Source organism: Phyllobates terribilis, unplaced genomic scaffold (genome assembly GCF_046119375.1).
Source record: "Phyllobates terribilis strain yellow unplaced genomic scaffold, ASM4611937v1 Scaffold_2__4_contigs__length_985480577, whole genome shotgun sequence".
Lineage (NCBI taxonomy): Eukaryota > Metazoa > Chordata > Amphibia > Anura > Dendrobatidae > Phyllobates > Phyllobates terribilis.
The window spans coordinates 115357644-115373728 of record NW_027362762.1 but is presented as its reverse complement, the minus strand read 5'-3'; the positions used below and the strand labels follow the sequence as shown (position 1 = coordinate 115373728).

Genomic DNA, 16085 nt, shown 5'->3' with positions numbered 1-16085 from the left:
GCTTTCTGGCATTTGACCATCGTCCATCATCCATCATCCATCCGTGGCTGCTCCAATATTTGGGCATCGCTACACGCGTTCTCCTCTTGACTCGCTTGAAGCTGGCCTGGTGAGAGGCCCGACTCTATAAATGGGAAAGTGAACAGCTCTTCGGAGTGTCCAAGTGTGGAATCAGTTGTCTCCATGCACTCAGCATGGTGGGAGGAAGGAGGATCAGGGTGAAGAATATGCGGTCCAGACTCACGGCTACTGAGACTTGACCGTGTGGAAGACAGGGTAGTGGTGGTGGTGGCGGCGGCAAAGTGACTGGAAGCGTTATCTGCTATCCAACCAACAACCTTTTGACACTGCTCTGGGTTCAATAGTGGTGTACTGCGGTCCCCTAGTTATTGGGACAGGAAGGTCGAGCGACAACATGTGGGCGTTTGTTGTGGCACAATTTCAGCTTGGCCACGTCCTCGACATCTGCATGCACCATCACATCCATTTCCACGTCCCTTGCTACGCACCTTGCCTATTTTAAATGGAGGACAATATTTTCCACGTTCACGAGAAATGGCTGATTTTGGAACGCATTTATATGTGATACGTCTGACAGAGAACCACGATTTTAAATAGCAGGCCTGTAATTTACTAATACTATTCTTCAGACACACTGCAATTGAATGGAAAAGGAGGCCAATATTTTCCACGTTCAGTTTAAATTTCTGGATTTTTATCACTGAAATATGGAACAGATCTGGCTTTATTCTGCAGTGAGAACAAGCAAATGAAGCAGAAAAATGGTGTACTCTGGATTGCTTTTTAACCCCTTTACAGCCTGGGGCATAATGGTACGCACCAGGCTGTCACCCCCTGTTCAGCACGGGCTCCGGCGCTGAGCCCACACTGAACCGGGCACATGTCAGCTGATTATTACAGCTGACATGTGCCCACAACAGCCGCGGGTGGAATCACTGCTCATCACCTCTATGTAGCAGAGGCGATCGGACAGTCTCCTATGGAGACTATAGAAGCAAGCAAAAAGTGTAAAAAAAAAAAAAAAAAAAAAAAAAAAAAAAAGTTTTTAAAAAAATATAAAAGCTTAAATCACCCCCCATTCAAAATAAAATAATGAAAAATAAACCCCACATACACATTTGGTATCGCCGCGTTCAAAATCGCCTGATCTATCAACATAAAAAAATAATTAATTCGATCGGTAAATGGCGTAGCGAGAAAAAAATTCTAAACGCCAGAATTACGTTTTTATGATAACCACCACATTGCAATAACGGACGATCAATACATCGGATCTACCCCAAAATGGTATCAATAAAAACGTCAGCCTGGCGCGCAACAAAAAATAAGCCCTCACCCGGCCCCAGATCCAGAAAAATGGAGACGCTACGGGTCTTGGAATATAGCACCTTTTTATTTTTTTTTTTATTTTTTTTTTTTAAAGCAAACTTTGGATTTTTTTTTCACCCCTTAAATAAAAAAGAACCTATACATGTTTGGTATCTATGAACTCGTAATGACCTGGAAAATGAGAATGGCAGGTCAGTTTTAGCATTCATAGAACGTGGTAAAAAAAAAAATCTGTGGTATTAAACTTTTTTTGCAATTTCACCGCACTTGGAATTTTTTTTCCCGTACACGATATGGTAAAACCAGTAATGTCGTTCAAAAGTACAACTCGTGCCGCAAAAAATAAGCCCTCACACGGCCATATTGACCAAAAAATAAAAATGCTATGGCTCTGGGAACAAGGGGAGCAAAAAACGAAAATGCAAAAACGGAAAATCCCAGGGTCCTTAAAGGGTTAAGCAAATAACCAGGATTAAGATTAAAAAAAAAAAATTGCCCTGGCCCCTGAAATCTGGAGCTATGTCTACAAATATCTGTAATTTTTACAGCAGCAGCAGACAGGATGTTCAATGGACCCTCTTGTGTTGTATTATACACTGCACTGCCTGCCTAACTCCTGCTATCACCACTGAATATATGCAGCTGGATTAGTCCTCAGAAGGACTGTTAGTTTAGTTGGAGATATATACACTGCTCAAAAAAATAAAGGGAACACTCAAATAACACATCCTAGATCTGAATGAATGAAATATTCTCATTGAATACTTTGTTCTGAATGTGCTGACAACAAAATCACACAAAAATCATCAATGGAAATCAAATTTATTAACCAATGGAGGCCTGGATTTGGAGTCACCCCCAAAATTAAAGTGGAAAAACACACTACAGGCTGATCCAACTTTGATGTAATGTCCTTAAAACAAGTCAAAATGAGGCTCAGTATCGTGTGTGGCCTCCACGTGCCTGTATGACCTCCCTACAACGCTTGGGCATGCTCCTGATTAGGTTGCGGATGGCCTCCTGTGGGATTTCCTCCCAGACCTGGACTAAAGCATCCGCCAACTCTTGAACAGTCTGTGGTGCAACGTGACGTTGGTGGATGGAGCGAGACATGATGTCCCAGATGTGCTCAATCGGATTCAGGTTTGGGGAACGGGCGGGCCAGTCCATAGCTTCAATGGCTTCATCTTGCAGGAACTGCTGACAGATTCCAGCCACATGAGGTCTGGCATTGTCCTGCATTACGAGGAACCCAGGGCCAACCACACCAGCATATCGTGTTACAAGGGGTCTGAGGATCTCATCTCGGTACCTAATGGCAGTCAGGCTACCTCTGGCGAGCACATGGAGGGCTGTGCGGCCCTCCAAAGAAATGCCACCCCACATCATTACTGACCCACTGCCAAACCGGTCATGCTGAAGGACGTTGCAGGCAGCAGATCGCTCTCCACGGCGTATCCAGACTCTGTCACATGTGCTCAGTGTGACCCTGCTTTCATCTGTGAAGAGTACAGGGCGCCAGTGGCAACTTTGCCAATCCTGGTGTTATGTGGCAAATGCCAAGCGTCCTACATGGTGTTGGGCTGTGAGCACAACCCCCATCTGTGGAAGTCGGGCCCTCATACCACCCTCATGGAGTCGGTTTCTAACAGTTTGTGCAGACACATGCACATTTGTGGCCTGCTGGAGGTCATTTTGCAGGGCTCTGGCAGTGCTCCTCCTGTTCCTCCTTGCACAAAGGCTGAGGTAGCGGTCCTGCTGCTGGGTTGTTGCCCTCCTACGGCTCCCTCCACGTCTCCTGGTGTACTGGCCTGTCTCCTGGTAGCGCCTCCAGCCTCTGGACACTACGCTGACAGACACAGTAAATCTTCTTGCCACAGCTCGCATTGATGTGCCATCCTGGATGAGCTGCACTACCTGAGCAACTTCTGTGGGTTGTAGAGTCCGTCTCATGCTACCACGAGTGTGAAAGCACAACCAACATTCAAAAGTGACCAAAACATCAGCCAGAAAGCATTGGTACTGAGATGTGGTCTGTGGTCCCCACTTGCAGAACCACTCCTTTACTGAGTGTGCCTTGATAATTCCCAAATAATTTCCATCTACTGTCTATTCCATTTGCACAACAGCATGTGAAATTGATTGTCAGTCAGTGTTGCTTCCTAAGTGGACAGTTTGAGTTCACAGAAGTTTGATTTAGTTGCAGGTGTGTGTGTATTTATGTGTGTGTATGTATGTATGTACGTACAGTACAGACCAAAAGTTTGGACACACCTTCTCATTTAAAGATTTTTCTGTATTTTCATGACTATGAAAATTGTACATTCACACTGAAGGCATCAAAACTATGAATTAACACATGTGGAATTATATACTTAACAAAAAGTGTGAAACAACTGAAAACATGTCTTATATTCTAGGTTCTTCAAAGTAGCCACCTTTTGCTTTGATGACTGCTTTGCACACTCTTGGCATTGTCTTGATGAGTTTCAAGAGGTAGTCACTGGAAATGGTCTTCCAACAATCTTGAAAGAGTTCCCAGAGATGCTTAGCACTTGTTGGCCCTTTTGCCTTCACTCTGCGGTCCAGCTCACCCCAAACCATCTCGATTGGGTTCAGGTCTGGTGACTGTGGAGGCCAGGTCATCTGGCGTAGCACCTCATCACTCTCCTTCATGGTCAAATAGCCCTTACACAGCTTGGAGGTGTGTTTGGGGTCATTGTCCTGTTGAAAAATAAATGATGGTCCAACTAAACGCAAACCGGATGGAATAGCATGCCGCTGCAAGATGCTGTGGTAGCCATGCTGGTTCAGTATGCCTTCAATTTTGAATAAATCCCCAACAGTGTCACCAGCAAAGCACCCCCACACCATCACACCTCCTCCTCCATGCTTCACGGTGGGAACCAGGCATGTAGAGTCCATCCGTTCACCTTTTCTGCGTCGCACAACGGCACGGTGGTTGGAACCAAAGATCTCAAATTTGGACTCATCAGACCAAAGCACAGATTTCCACTGGTCTAATGTCCATTTCTTGTGTTCTTTAGCCCAAACAAGTCTCTTCTGCTTGTTGCCTGTCCTTAGCAGTGGTTTCCTAGCAGCTATTTTACCATGAAGGCCTGCTGCACAAAGTCTCCTCTTAACAGTTGTTGAAGAGATGTGTCTGCTGCTAGAACTCTGTGTGGCATTGACCTGGTCACTAATCTGAGCTGCTGTTAACCTGTGATTTCTGAGGCTGGTGACTCGGATAAACTTATCCTCAGAAGCAGAGGTGACTATTGGTCTTCCTTTCCTGGGGCGGTCCTCATGTGAGCCAGTTTCTTTGTAGCGCTTGATGGTTTTTGCAACTGCACTTGGGGACACTTTCAAAGTTTTCCCAATTTTTCGGACTGACTGACCTTCATTTCTTAAAGTAATGATGGCCACTCGTTTTTCTTTACTTAGCTGCTTTTTTCTTGCCATAATACAAATTCTAACAGTCTATTCAGTAGGACTATCAGCTGTGTATCCACCAGACTTCTGCACAACACAACTGATGGTCCCAACCCCATTTATAAGGCAAGAAATCCCACTTATTAAACCTGACAGGGCACACCTGTGAAGTGGAAACCATTTCCGGTGACTACCTCTTGAAGCTCATCAAGAGAATGCCAAGAGTGTGCAAAGCAGTCATCAAAGCAAAAGGTGGCTACTTTGAAGAACCTAGAATATAAGACATATTTTCAGTTGTTTCACACTTTTTTGTTAAGTATATAATTCCACATGTGTTAATTCATAGTTTTGATGCCTTCAGTGTGAATGTACAATTTTCATAGTTATGAAAATACAGAAAAATCTTTAAATGAGAAGGTGTGTCCAAACTTTTGGTCTGTACTGTGTGTGTGTGTGTGTATATGTATATATATATATATATATATATAATATACACAGACCAAAAGTTTGGACACACCTTCTCATTTAAAGATTTTTCTGTATTTTCATAACTATGAAAATTGTACATTCACACTGAAGGCATCAAAACTATGAATTAACACATGTGGAATTATATACTTAACAAAAAAGTGTGAGACAACTGAAAATATGTCTTATATTCTAGGTTCTTCAAAGTAGCCACCTTTTGCTTTGATGACTGCTTTGCACACTATTGGCATTCTCTTGATCAGATTTTAATATGGGGGACAACTGGGACGGACCGTGTGTTGAGGCGATACACCAGTCTAAAGAAATGGGTTTTTAGGGTCTGCTTGAAACTGTGGGTATTGGGAATTAATCGAACTGTCCTGGGTAGTGCATTCCAAAGAATTGGCGCAGCAAGCGAGAAATCTTGGAGACGGGAGTGGGAAGTTTGGATTATGGAGGATTTTAGTTTTAAGTCATTGGCAGAACGGAGGGCACGTGTAGGATGATAGACTGAGACAAGGGAGGAGATGTAGGGGGGTACTGAAACATGGAGCGCTTTGTGGGTAAGAGTGATAAGTTTAAATTGAACTCTATATTGGATGGGCAACCAATGCAATGACTGGCACAGGGAAGAGGCATCGGTTGTAGCGATCCCAAAGGAGACCATCCGCAACCTCATCAGGAGCATGCCCAGGCATTGTAGGGAGGTCATACAGGCACGTGGAGGCCACACACAATACTGAGCCTCATTTTGATTTGTTTTAAGGACATTACATCAAAGTTGGATCAGCCTGTAGTGTGTTTTTCCACTTTAATTTTGGGAGTGACTTAAAATCCAGGCCTCCATTGGTTAATAAATTTGATTTCCATTGATGATTTTTGTGTGATTTTGTTGTCAGCACCAGTGGCGTACCGCCATTGGCGGCAGACCACGCGACTGCTATGGGGCCCGTGAGCCGGGGGGGCCCCATAGCAGTCCAGGGCTGGACATACCGCCGCCGGTGCAGCTGCACCAAGGGGCCCGCAAGGTGCAGCTGCTCCCTGCACGCGGCGGTCAGGGAGTGATCCCTGCTGCTCCGCTGCTGTCAGGAGGAGAATAGCAGTGGAGCTGGAGGGTTCGTCCTCTGCTTCCTCTCTGACCAGGGCGCGTATAGCTTGATGACGTCATCATGCAGCGCACGCCTGGGTCAGGAAGAAAGCTGCCGGCAACCAGGAGGATGCTGCTGCGGGGGAGCAAGCTGAGGTAAGTTGTTGTGTGTTTGGTTTGTTTTTTTTTTTTTGTTTTTTTTTACTGAAATGCTGGGGAGAGGAATGATGGGGCTGGGAAGAGCAATAATGTGGCTCATGGGACTGGGGAGAGCAATGATGGGGCTGGGGAGAGAAATATTGGGGCTGGAGAGAGGTCTGTTGGGGCTGGAGAGAGGAATAATGGGGTTGATGGGGGTGGGGAGAGCAATAATGGGGCTGGGGAGAGGAATAATGCGGTTGATGGGGCTGTGGTGAGCAATGATGGGACTGGGGAGAGGAATAATGGGGTTGATGGGGCTGGGGAGGGGAATAATGGGATGATAGGGCTGAGGAGAGGAATGATGGGGCTGGGGAGAGCAATGATGGGGATGGTGGGGCTGGGGAGAGCAATGATGGGATGGTGGGGCTGGGGTGAGCAATAATGGGGCTGATGGGGCTGGGGAGAGGAATAATAGAGTTGATGGGGCTGGGGAGAGGAATGATGGGATAATGGGGCTAAGGAGAGCAATAATGGGGCTGATGGGGCTGGGGAGAGCAATGATGGGGCTGGGGAGAGCAATGATGGGGCTGGGGAGAGCAATGATGGGGCTGGGAAGAGCAATAATGGGGCTGGGAAGAGCAATAATGGGGCTGGGAAGAGCAATAATGGGGCTGATAGGGCTGGGGAGAGCAATGATGGGGATGGTGGGGAAGGGGAGAGCAATGATGGGGATGGTGGGGAAGGGGAGAGCAATGATGGGGATGGTGGGACAGAGCAATGATGGGGGTGCTGGGACAGAGCAATGATGGGGGTGCTGGGACAGAGCAATGATGGGGATGGTGGGGAAGGGGAGAGCAATGATGGGGGTGCTGGGACAGAGCAATGATGGGGGTGCTGGGACAGAGCAATGATGGGGGTGCTGGGACAGAGCAATGATGGGGGTGCTGGGACAGAGCAATGATGGGGGTGCTGGGACAGAGCAATGATGTGGGTGCTGGGACAGAGCAATGACGGGGGTGCTGGGAGAGAGCAATTATGGGGGTTTCACTTTGCTTGTACTGTGAAGCCTTGTATGTTTTCCGTGTGCACATAGCCTTACAGTTAATTGGGGAGAGTCACAGAGACTGAATAATTTATATTATTGGCTGGTGCAGATTATAGCTAATGGGGGGCACAGTGCTGCTTATCACTTTATATACATACATAGTACATACATAGTTTATAAGGCCGAAAAAAGACAAGCGTCCATCCAGTTCAGCCTATTTCTTGTGCACTGCAGCTATTCCGCAGCGTTGATCCAGGGGAACGCAAAAAAAAAAAAAACATGCGGTATAGGCCAATTGACATCATTGAGGAAAAAATTCACTTCCCGACACCAATCTGGATTAATTAACTATCACTAAGCATAAGATGTAATTTTATTGTTCTCAAGAAAGGCGTCCAGGCCTCTCTTGAACTCATTAAGTGAGTTGGACATCACCACTTCCTCTCCCAGAGAGTTCCAGAGTCTCACGGCTCTGACCGTAAAGAATCCCCTTCTATGCTGGTGCAGAAACCTCCTTTCCTCCAGACGCATAGTGTGCCCCCTCGTCTTTGTCACCATCCTTGGTATAAACAGGTCATGGGAGAGATCTCTGTACTGCCCCCTGATGTATTTATACATGTTTATGAGGTCTCCCCTAAGCCTTCTCTTTTCCAACGTAAATAGGCCTAATTTTGACAACCTCTCTGGGTATTCTAGTCCCTCCATTCCCTTTATTACCTTAGTCGCCCTCCTTTGTACCCTCTCCTAGCTCCAATATGTCTTTCCTGAGCACCGGAGCCCAGAACTGTGCACAATATTCTAAGTGCGGCCTTACCAGCGCTTTATACAGAGGAAGAACAATGTTCTCATCATATGCCCCTATTCCTCTTCTGATGCATGCCATGACTCTATTTGCCTTCGCAGCTGCTGCCTGACACTGGGCACTCCAATTTAATTTGCTATTAACCAAGACGCCCAGGTCCTTCTCCATGTCAGATTTCCCCAACGTTTTCCCATTTAATATGTATGGGTGACTGCTGTTTTTCTTTCCCTTGTGCATGACCTTACATTTATCGGCATTGAACCCCATTTGCCATTTTTTGGCCCAACTCCCCAATTTATCTAAATCCTCCTGTAGCTGTGCCCTATCCTCATCTGTATTAACTACTTTACAAAGTTTAGTATCATCTGCAAATATTGCTATTTTACTATGCAACCCTTCCACTAGATCATTAATAAATATATTAAATAATATAGGGCCCAAGACAGACCCTTGAGGCACCCCGCTAGTAACCCTGACACCCCCTGAGCTTACTCCATTGATAACCACCCTCTGCTTTCTATCACTCAGCCAGCTATTTACCCACTTGCACACATTATCCCCCAGACCAAGCATTCTCATTTTATATACCAACCTTTTGTGTGGCACGGTATCAAACGCTTTGGAGAAGTCCAGGTATACAACATCCACTGACTCTCCCCGGTCCAGCTGAGAGCTCACCTCCTCGTAGAAGGCGATCAGGTTTGTTTGGCAGGAGCGATCCCTCATGAATCCATGTTGATATGGAGTTAGACAGTTATTATCATTAAGATATTCTACAATAGCATCTCTAAGAAATCCTTCAAACAATTTACCCACAACAGACGTTAAGCTGACTGGTCTATAGTTCCCAGGGTCACTTTTAGACCCCTTTTTGAATATTGGTATCACATTTGCTTGGCGCCAGTCTAGTGGGGCAGTCCCTGTCCATAAAGAGTGCTTGAATATAAGATACAGCGGTCTGTCTATCACATTACTTAATTCTTTTAGTACCCGGGGGTGTATGCCATCTGGGCCTGGTGACTTGTCTATTTTGATATTATTTAGGCGTTTCTGAACTTCCTCCTGGGTTAGGTGGGTGATATTTAGTGGAGGGTTTACTTTATCACTTTGCATTTCCTCCGATAAATTGTTTTCTTTTGTGAAAACAGTGGAGAAGAAGCTATTGAGTAGGTTTGCTTTACCCTCATCGCCCTCTATGATTTTACCCAGGTTATTTTTCAATGGGCCAACTCCATCAGTTTTAATCCTTTTACTGTTTATATAGTTAAAGAACAGTTTGGGATTCGTTTTACTTTCTTTGGCAATTAGTCTCTGTCTCCTCTTTTGCTATTCTTATTTGTTTCTTACAGATTTTGTTTTTTTCCCTATAAGATATTAGCGCTTCCTCGCTGCCTTCTTGTTTAAGTTTACCGAAAGCCCTTTTTTTGTTTTTCATTGCCCTCTTGACTTCCTTATTTAGCCACATTGGCTTCCTCCTATTCCTAGCCCTTTTATTCCCATAAGGTATGTACCTTCTACAGTGACTATGTAGGACTGTTTTGAAAATTTCCCATTTTCTATCCGTGCTCCTATTACTGAAGATACTATCCCAGTCTATAAGGTGAAGGGCATCTCTTAGCTGATCAAACTTTGCCCTCCTGAAGTTCAGTGTTTTTGTGACTCCCTTGCTGGGCACCCTACTGAAGCACATGTGGAATTGTATAATGTTGTGGTCACTATTTCCCAGGTGCCCCCCGACCTGCACCTCAGTTATTCTGTCTGGCCTGTTAGTTAATATTAATTCTAAAAGGGCCGTCCCTCTAGTTGGTTCCTGCACAAGTTGTGACAAATAATTGCACACAGATGCAGGAATGTAGCCTTATTATGTATAGCACAGTCCCTTAGTATATAGTGTACTCACTTATTATGTATAGCGCCATCCTTAGTTATATAGTTTCCTCTTTTATTATGTATAACACCCTCCCTTATTATGTACCATCCTCTCTAGCGGCTCACAGTTGGGGGATCATACTGTGTTGGGGTCCGCATACTTTACCCTGGGAGTTGAGGTGGGGTACAGTAGGGTCATCATACCGTGCATGTGGAGGAATTCACCATGGGGGTATCATACTGTGTTTGGGGGGCCCTTTTATTGGCATCACACTTTATGGGGCAATGAAAGAGAGATCTAGGACGTCGGCAGGAGGAAAATTACTATGTAAAGGATGGAAAGTTGTGAGATCTGATCTTTGGTGACCCCGACAATTATTAAATTATATATATTTTTTTTTGGGGGGGGGGCAATTAGAGCTTCTGCTATGGGGCCCCATGATTCCTATGTACGCCCCTGGTCAGCACATTCAACTTTGTACAGAACAAAGTATTCAATGAGAATATTTCATTCATTCATATCTAGGATGTGTTATTTCAGTGTTCCCTTTATTTTTTTGAGCAGTGTATATACCAGTGATTAGCTGCAGAGCATTGCAAGTAACATGGAGATACAATGCAGATTTCTGAAGAGATAACACGTAGCAGAGGAGTGAGATATATATACCAGTGATTAGCTGCAGAGCATTGCAAGTAATTATAAACAAATCTCTCCCTGATGCAGCAGTATCTCTCCCTACTGTGCCTGATTCTGGGGTAGACTGTGACGAGCATAGCAGCGCCGGGTCTGATATAGACCTGATCATGCTGTGCGGCCAGCCAATCACTGTAATGCCCATAACCAACATGGCTACGGCATTACAGTGCATGGCAGGCAATCCCTGCATGTTCATTGGCTCTCTAAAGAGCGCCAAACATGCAGGCAGGGGATCGGAGTTCCCGCCCGAGCAACCCGGAAATACTCGGCGAGCACAGTGATGCTTGGGCAAGTACCGAGCAGTGGTGAGTACATCCTATCTATAGAATAGCACTTTACCGTACATTCTAACAATATCTGCAGGCTTAGCCTTGAATTTCTTTAGTTGAAACAAAACATGATTTTATAAAGCTGGTATATAACAAGTAATATCACATATTGAAAAATTATGGATTATAATAGTTGTATTGATATTTTCTTTATCAATAGAAACATAATTTCACAAAGCAGAAAATAAGCACTCATACAGCTTTATCAACCGGAAAAATATATGGGTCTTAGAAAATGGTGACGTAAAACTAATTTGCAATGAACTATGCAAGATTGGTATCGCTGTAACTATAATACCTTGAAGAATTATGTTACCAGGTCATTTTTACTGCACAATGAACACTATAAGAACAAAACCCAAAAAACAATGGTGGAATTGCATTATTTCACCATAGTAGATTTTTTTTTTTTTTTTTTCAATTTTTCAGTCCACTCTATAGTAAAGTGAATACTGTAATTCAAAACTCAACCCGTGAAAAAAACAAGCTTTTCATTTTGCTATTTCAATGTAAAATTAAATTATGGCTTGTGGAAGAAGGAAAGGTTATCAATGTCTGATCAGTGAGGGTGTGACACCTGAAACCCCTGCCGATCAGCTGTTCTCGTTGCCAGTAACTTCCGGAAGTGCTCAGTTACCGAGCTGCTCCCTGTACTGATGGGGGTCGGGTAGTGCACATTTGCCACGTAACTGAGCTGCCGGGTATCGCACCCCCATCGATCAGACATTGATGCCCTATCCTAAGGATAGGTCATCAATGATAAAATAGTTGTCAACCTATTTAAGTACTGTGCAGAGTCTTCCCCGCATAGGGGTATTTCCAAGTGTAGAAACATCTGCAGTGGGTCATAACTTGCCAGTGATGTTTTTGGTATAATGGAAAAAAAAAGCTTTTTAACTTTTTTACAACCTGGATGAATGCTAATTTTTATTTTGTGTTATTTTCTCCAAGTTGAATTCCTTGGCCTGCTAATGCCATGTTCTCTCTTTGGTGAAAGTGCCATTGCTGCCATATTCTGAGTAAATACTGTCCATAGTCTGCCCATCCCACAGTGGTATCTCTAAGTTCGTAAGCAGGAAGTCTCACACAGCTGTTAAGATTCCGAGACAGCAGACAGCCCTATTTCAATTTCCCTTTCTTAAAGGCCAGAGCGTTTATTAAATTAGACAGAATTTTTTTGTTACTTTTTCTAATTATATTTGTGAAATGTTGAATATTTAAGTATTTTATTTTTCAGGATGTTACAGGGTGTTTTTGGAGGGGTATTCCCATCTTCAAGATCTTATCCCAATATGTAGGAGGGTTGTTGTTGTTGTTGTTGTTATTAACTTAGAAATGTAGTATAGTTTTTCTGATTCGCTATGTCTCTTTTCTCATGTCCAGGCATTGCAGGACCTTAGGTATCTATGGTTACGACAACTAATATAGTGACAGTTAGTTGCTAGTGATCGTTACCATGGATAACTAAGGTCCTGCAATGCCTGTACATGAGAAAAGAGACATGGAGAATCAGAAAAACTATACTATATTTCTAATTGGAGTTATTTGCTAATAATATTTATTATTATTATTCCTACTACATATTGGGATAGGATCTTGGAGATGGTAGTATCCCTTTAAGCCAATACTACCAGAGCAGATATACCTCGAACTTTTTAAGAGACTTTAAAGTGCACCAAATTTATCACAGTGACTCATGCTGAACAATAAATTTTGTGCATGTTTGAATGGTCTAGTCTAAGTTACCATGGCTTAATTTGTGAAGGACTTTTGTACCAAATTCTTTGCATTTAGGCCACCATCCATTAAGATAGGCAATTTTTACATGAAGGGGTGTGTTGGAGAATGACACCACAGCTCGTTAGAAATTATTGTGGCATGTCCTCACTCCAGTCCTGCCATTGTGGAGAGCTGGGGGAAACTGGCATGAATACGCCAAAAGTCGCAAACTTTTCAAAGCTATTTAGACCAGAATTCAAGCATAAAAGCTTTGATGAATTGGGGTCAGTTTCGAATCTTAAAGTGTCTACACCTTTATAAATGTATATAGTAGAGGTTTGGCACAAATTATCCTTTTATGTATTGATAATCATGAATTTCACATACCATTGAGTTCATATAACTAATGTTCACTACTTCATCGATGATGGCTATCACACCTGGCTCAGTTTCACATAAATAAAATATTCTATTTTGCTTTAAGGCAATTCAAACGCTCAATGACATATTAAGACAGGCGATGGAAAAGGAGGCAAGCAATTTAGAAAGACAACATGTACACAGTGCATATGAGAAGATAGCACCATACTTCAATGACAAACGCTACAAAGCCTGGCCTAAAGTCCAAGAGTTCCTTCTAACCCAGGAGCCAGGGAGTCTCATTGCTGATATAGGTAAGTGCATTCATTAAAAAGACCTGTATTGGAATGTGGAAAATCTAGAGATTTATAATGAATGTCTCATTTGGAAAATAAATGTCCTAATAGGGATATCAATTGAATTAATTCACTCATGCAGGAACTTTATTAATCAATCCTGAATGAATAAGTGCTACAAAGAGTGTCGCTCTCTTGCTTTCTCCTGTAATGCCGTAGCCATGCTGGTAGTGGCATTACAGTGATTGGCTGGCCGCTTAGTGTCATCGGGTCTATTTAAGAACTGGTGACACTATGCTCGTCACAGTCTATCCTGGAAACAGGCAGAGTAGGGGGAGTTGCTGCTGTGTGAGGGACAGAATTGGCGGTGTAATAGTTAAATATAGGTAGTGGTACTCCTGGAGTATGTATATATATAACCCTGCCTGCCCCCTGCTATCAAGATTAATATATGCAGCTGGATTAGTCCTCAGAAGGACTGTTAGTTCAGATGGACATATATATATCTATCTGAACTAACAGTCCTTCTGAGGACTAATCTAGCTGCAGGGGGCAGGCAGGGTTTGTGGCACTGTATACAGCACAAGAGAGACCATTGCACGTTCTGTCTGCTCCTGCTGTTGCAGATATCCGTAGACATAGCCCCAGATATCAGAGGCCAGGGCTTTTTTTTTTATTTTTATTATCTTAATCCTGATTAATTTCTAAAAAAGTAATCGTGTCCAACATTTTACTGCTCCATTTGCTTGTTAGCACTGCAGAATACAGCCAGATCTTTTCCATCATCTGACGTGATCTCCTATTACAGCGATAAAAATCCAGAAATTTGTAGTGAATGTGGAAAATATTATCCTTCACTTAGTTTGTAGCAGCGTGTCTGAGAAGCTATTCACACGTGGTCGCTGTGAATAATAGGAAACTACAAGCCCACTATTTAAAACCGTTGCCGTCCATCAGATGTATCGCATATAACTGCAGTACAAATCTAGCCATTTGTAGCGACCGTGGAAAATATTGTCTTCCATTTAAAATGGGCAAGGCGCGTGGCAAGGGACAGGGAAGTGGACGTGATGGTGCATGTGTGGCACCCCTGAGGGTTCAGTCGCCACAGAGGTACTGCATCTCACCCAGAGGTGTGGCATCTCACTCTCAGGTAAGGAAGGAGTACTGCCTGGGACCCTAACACCTGCATCCAACACTACACTACTCCAGACCAGCAGGAGGGGCAAGATGCGTCGCTTCCCTGCTGAGCCCTGTCCCTGGTTTGAGTGGGGGGAACCAAAGTAGGGGGAACCATGTAGTGGGTGTGGGTGGAGGAAGTAAATCAGGGGAGCACTTGTTAGGGATAGTATATAGAGAGAAGCCATCTTGAAAGTACAGATTAGTCTGAGAGGAGAAGTAGAGGGAGCAGGAGCTCTGTAGGAGGGGAGAGAGAGAGAGAGAGAGAGAGAGAGAGAGAGCTCCAGGAACGTGGAAGGGACCCCAGGGGTACGGGTAGTGCTGGAGGCCACCCGTATACCCAAATCTACCAGGAGGTGGAGGGGACTGGTTCCTAAGCTAGCAGAGTTCTTTAAGCCTCAACTAGGAAACTGGAGGCTGCAGTATTTCACGTACTGCAGCCAAAAGCCACATCTAATCACCAGAAAGGTGGCCATAGAGGACCCAGGGGACAGAGAAGACGTCGCCCGGCAAGGTCCGCGGCCACTGGCCTGAGACACTGGGTGTGAGGTGCAGGGAGATGGCCAGAAGGAACACACAGAAGGGGGTCCCGTTACGTACTCCGGAGAGACCTGGGAGTTTGCTGAACCCCTCCCTGAGTAAGAGCAGGATGCCGTGGGAAGATACTCTAGTACTGGTAACTGGAAGTCTAAGAAACCGTGAGTAAACCCTGAGGACTGCACCTTAATGTCTCTGTGATGATTATCTGCACTACACCATAACAGCAACATCTACACTGCCCTGGAGCTAAGCTCTACATGTGGAGAGCTAAACCAACTCTGCTGCATTCACACCAGCTCCAGAGGACCTGCTCCGCAGCGGCGGCTCCCTTTAGCCGCATACCACAGGTGGCGTCACGAACTGTATATAAAAACTATAAATCCCCTGTAAATATTTCCCCTTTGATTGACCGCCCTGTGTCACGGACCGGGTCCCGCCACTGTGACATCTTCCCTAGCAACCACCGACCCGGCACAGAGTACCCCGCGGCCCAGGGGGCGCGTCACATGCAGAGGACGAGACCGAGGCAATGGACAAGCTGAAATTGTCCCACAACAAACACCCACATCTTGTCTCCCAACCTTCCTGTCCCAATTGCTAGGGGGTTGCAGCACACCACTATTGAACCCAGAGCAGTGTCAAAAGGTTGTTGGTTGGAAGCAGATAATGCTTCCAGTCACTTAGCCGCCACCACTACTACCCTGTTTTCCACACTGTGAAGTCTCAGTAGCCGTGAGTCTGGACCGCATATTCCTCACCCTGATCCTCCTT

At 44.6% G+C, this 16085-nt stretch overlaps 1 protein-coding gene across 6 annotated transcripts in view; it reads left to right on the top strand.

Moving 5' to 3' along the window:
• LOC141195983 (probable tRNA methyltransferase 9B) overlaps window positions 1-16085 on the top strand; it is a 51595-nt gene that overhangs the window by 14846 nt on the left and 20664 nt on the right. For all 6 annotated transcript variants that reach the window (XM_073662530.1, XM_073662531.1, XM_073662533.1 and 3 more), the window contains one exon: window positions 13424-13613. In XM_073662530.1, the coding sequence (XP_073518631.1) occupies window positions 13460-13613 (154 nt within the window). In that variant the 5' untranslated portion in view covers window positions 13424-13459. The remainder of the gene's footprint in view (window positions 1-13423; window positions 13614-16085) is intronic.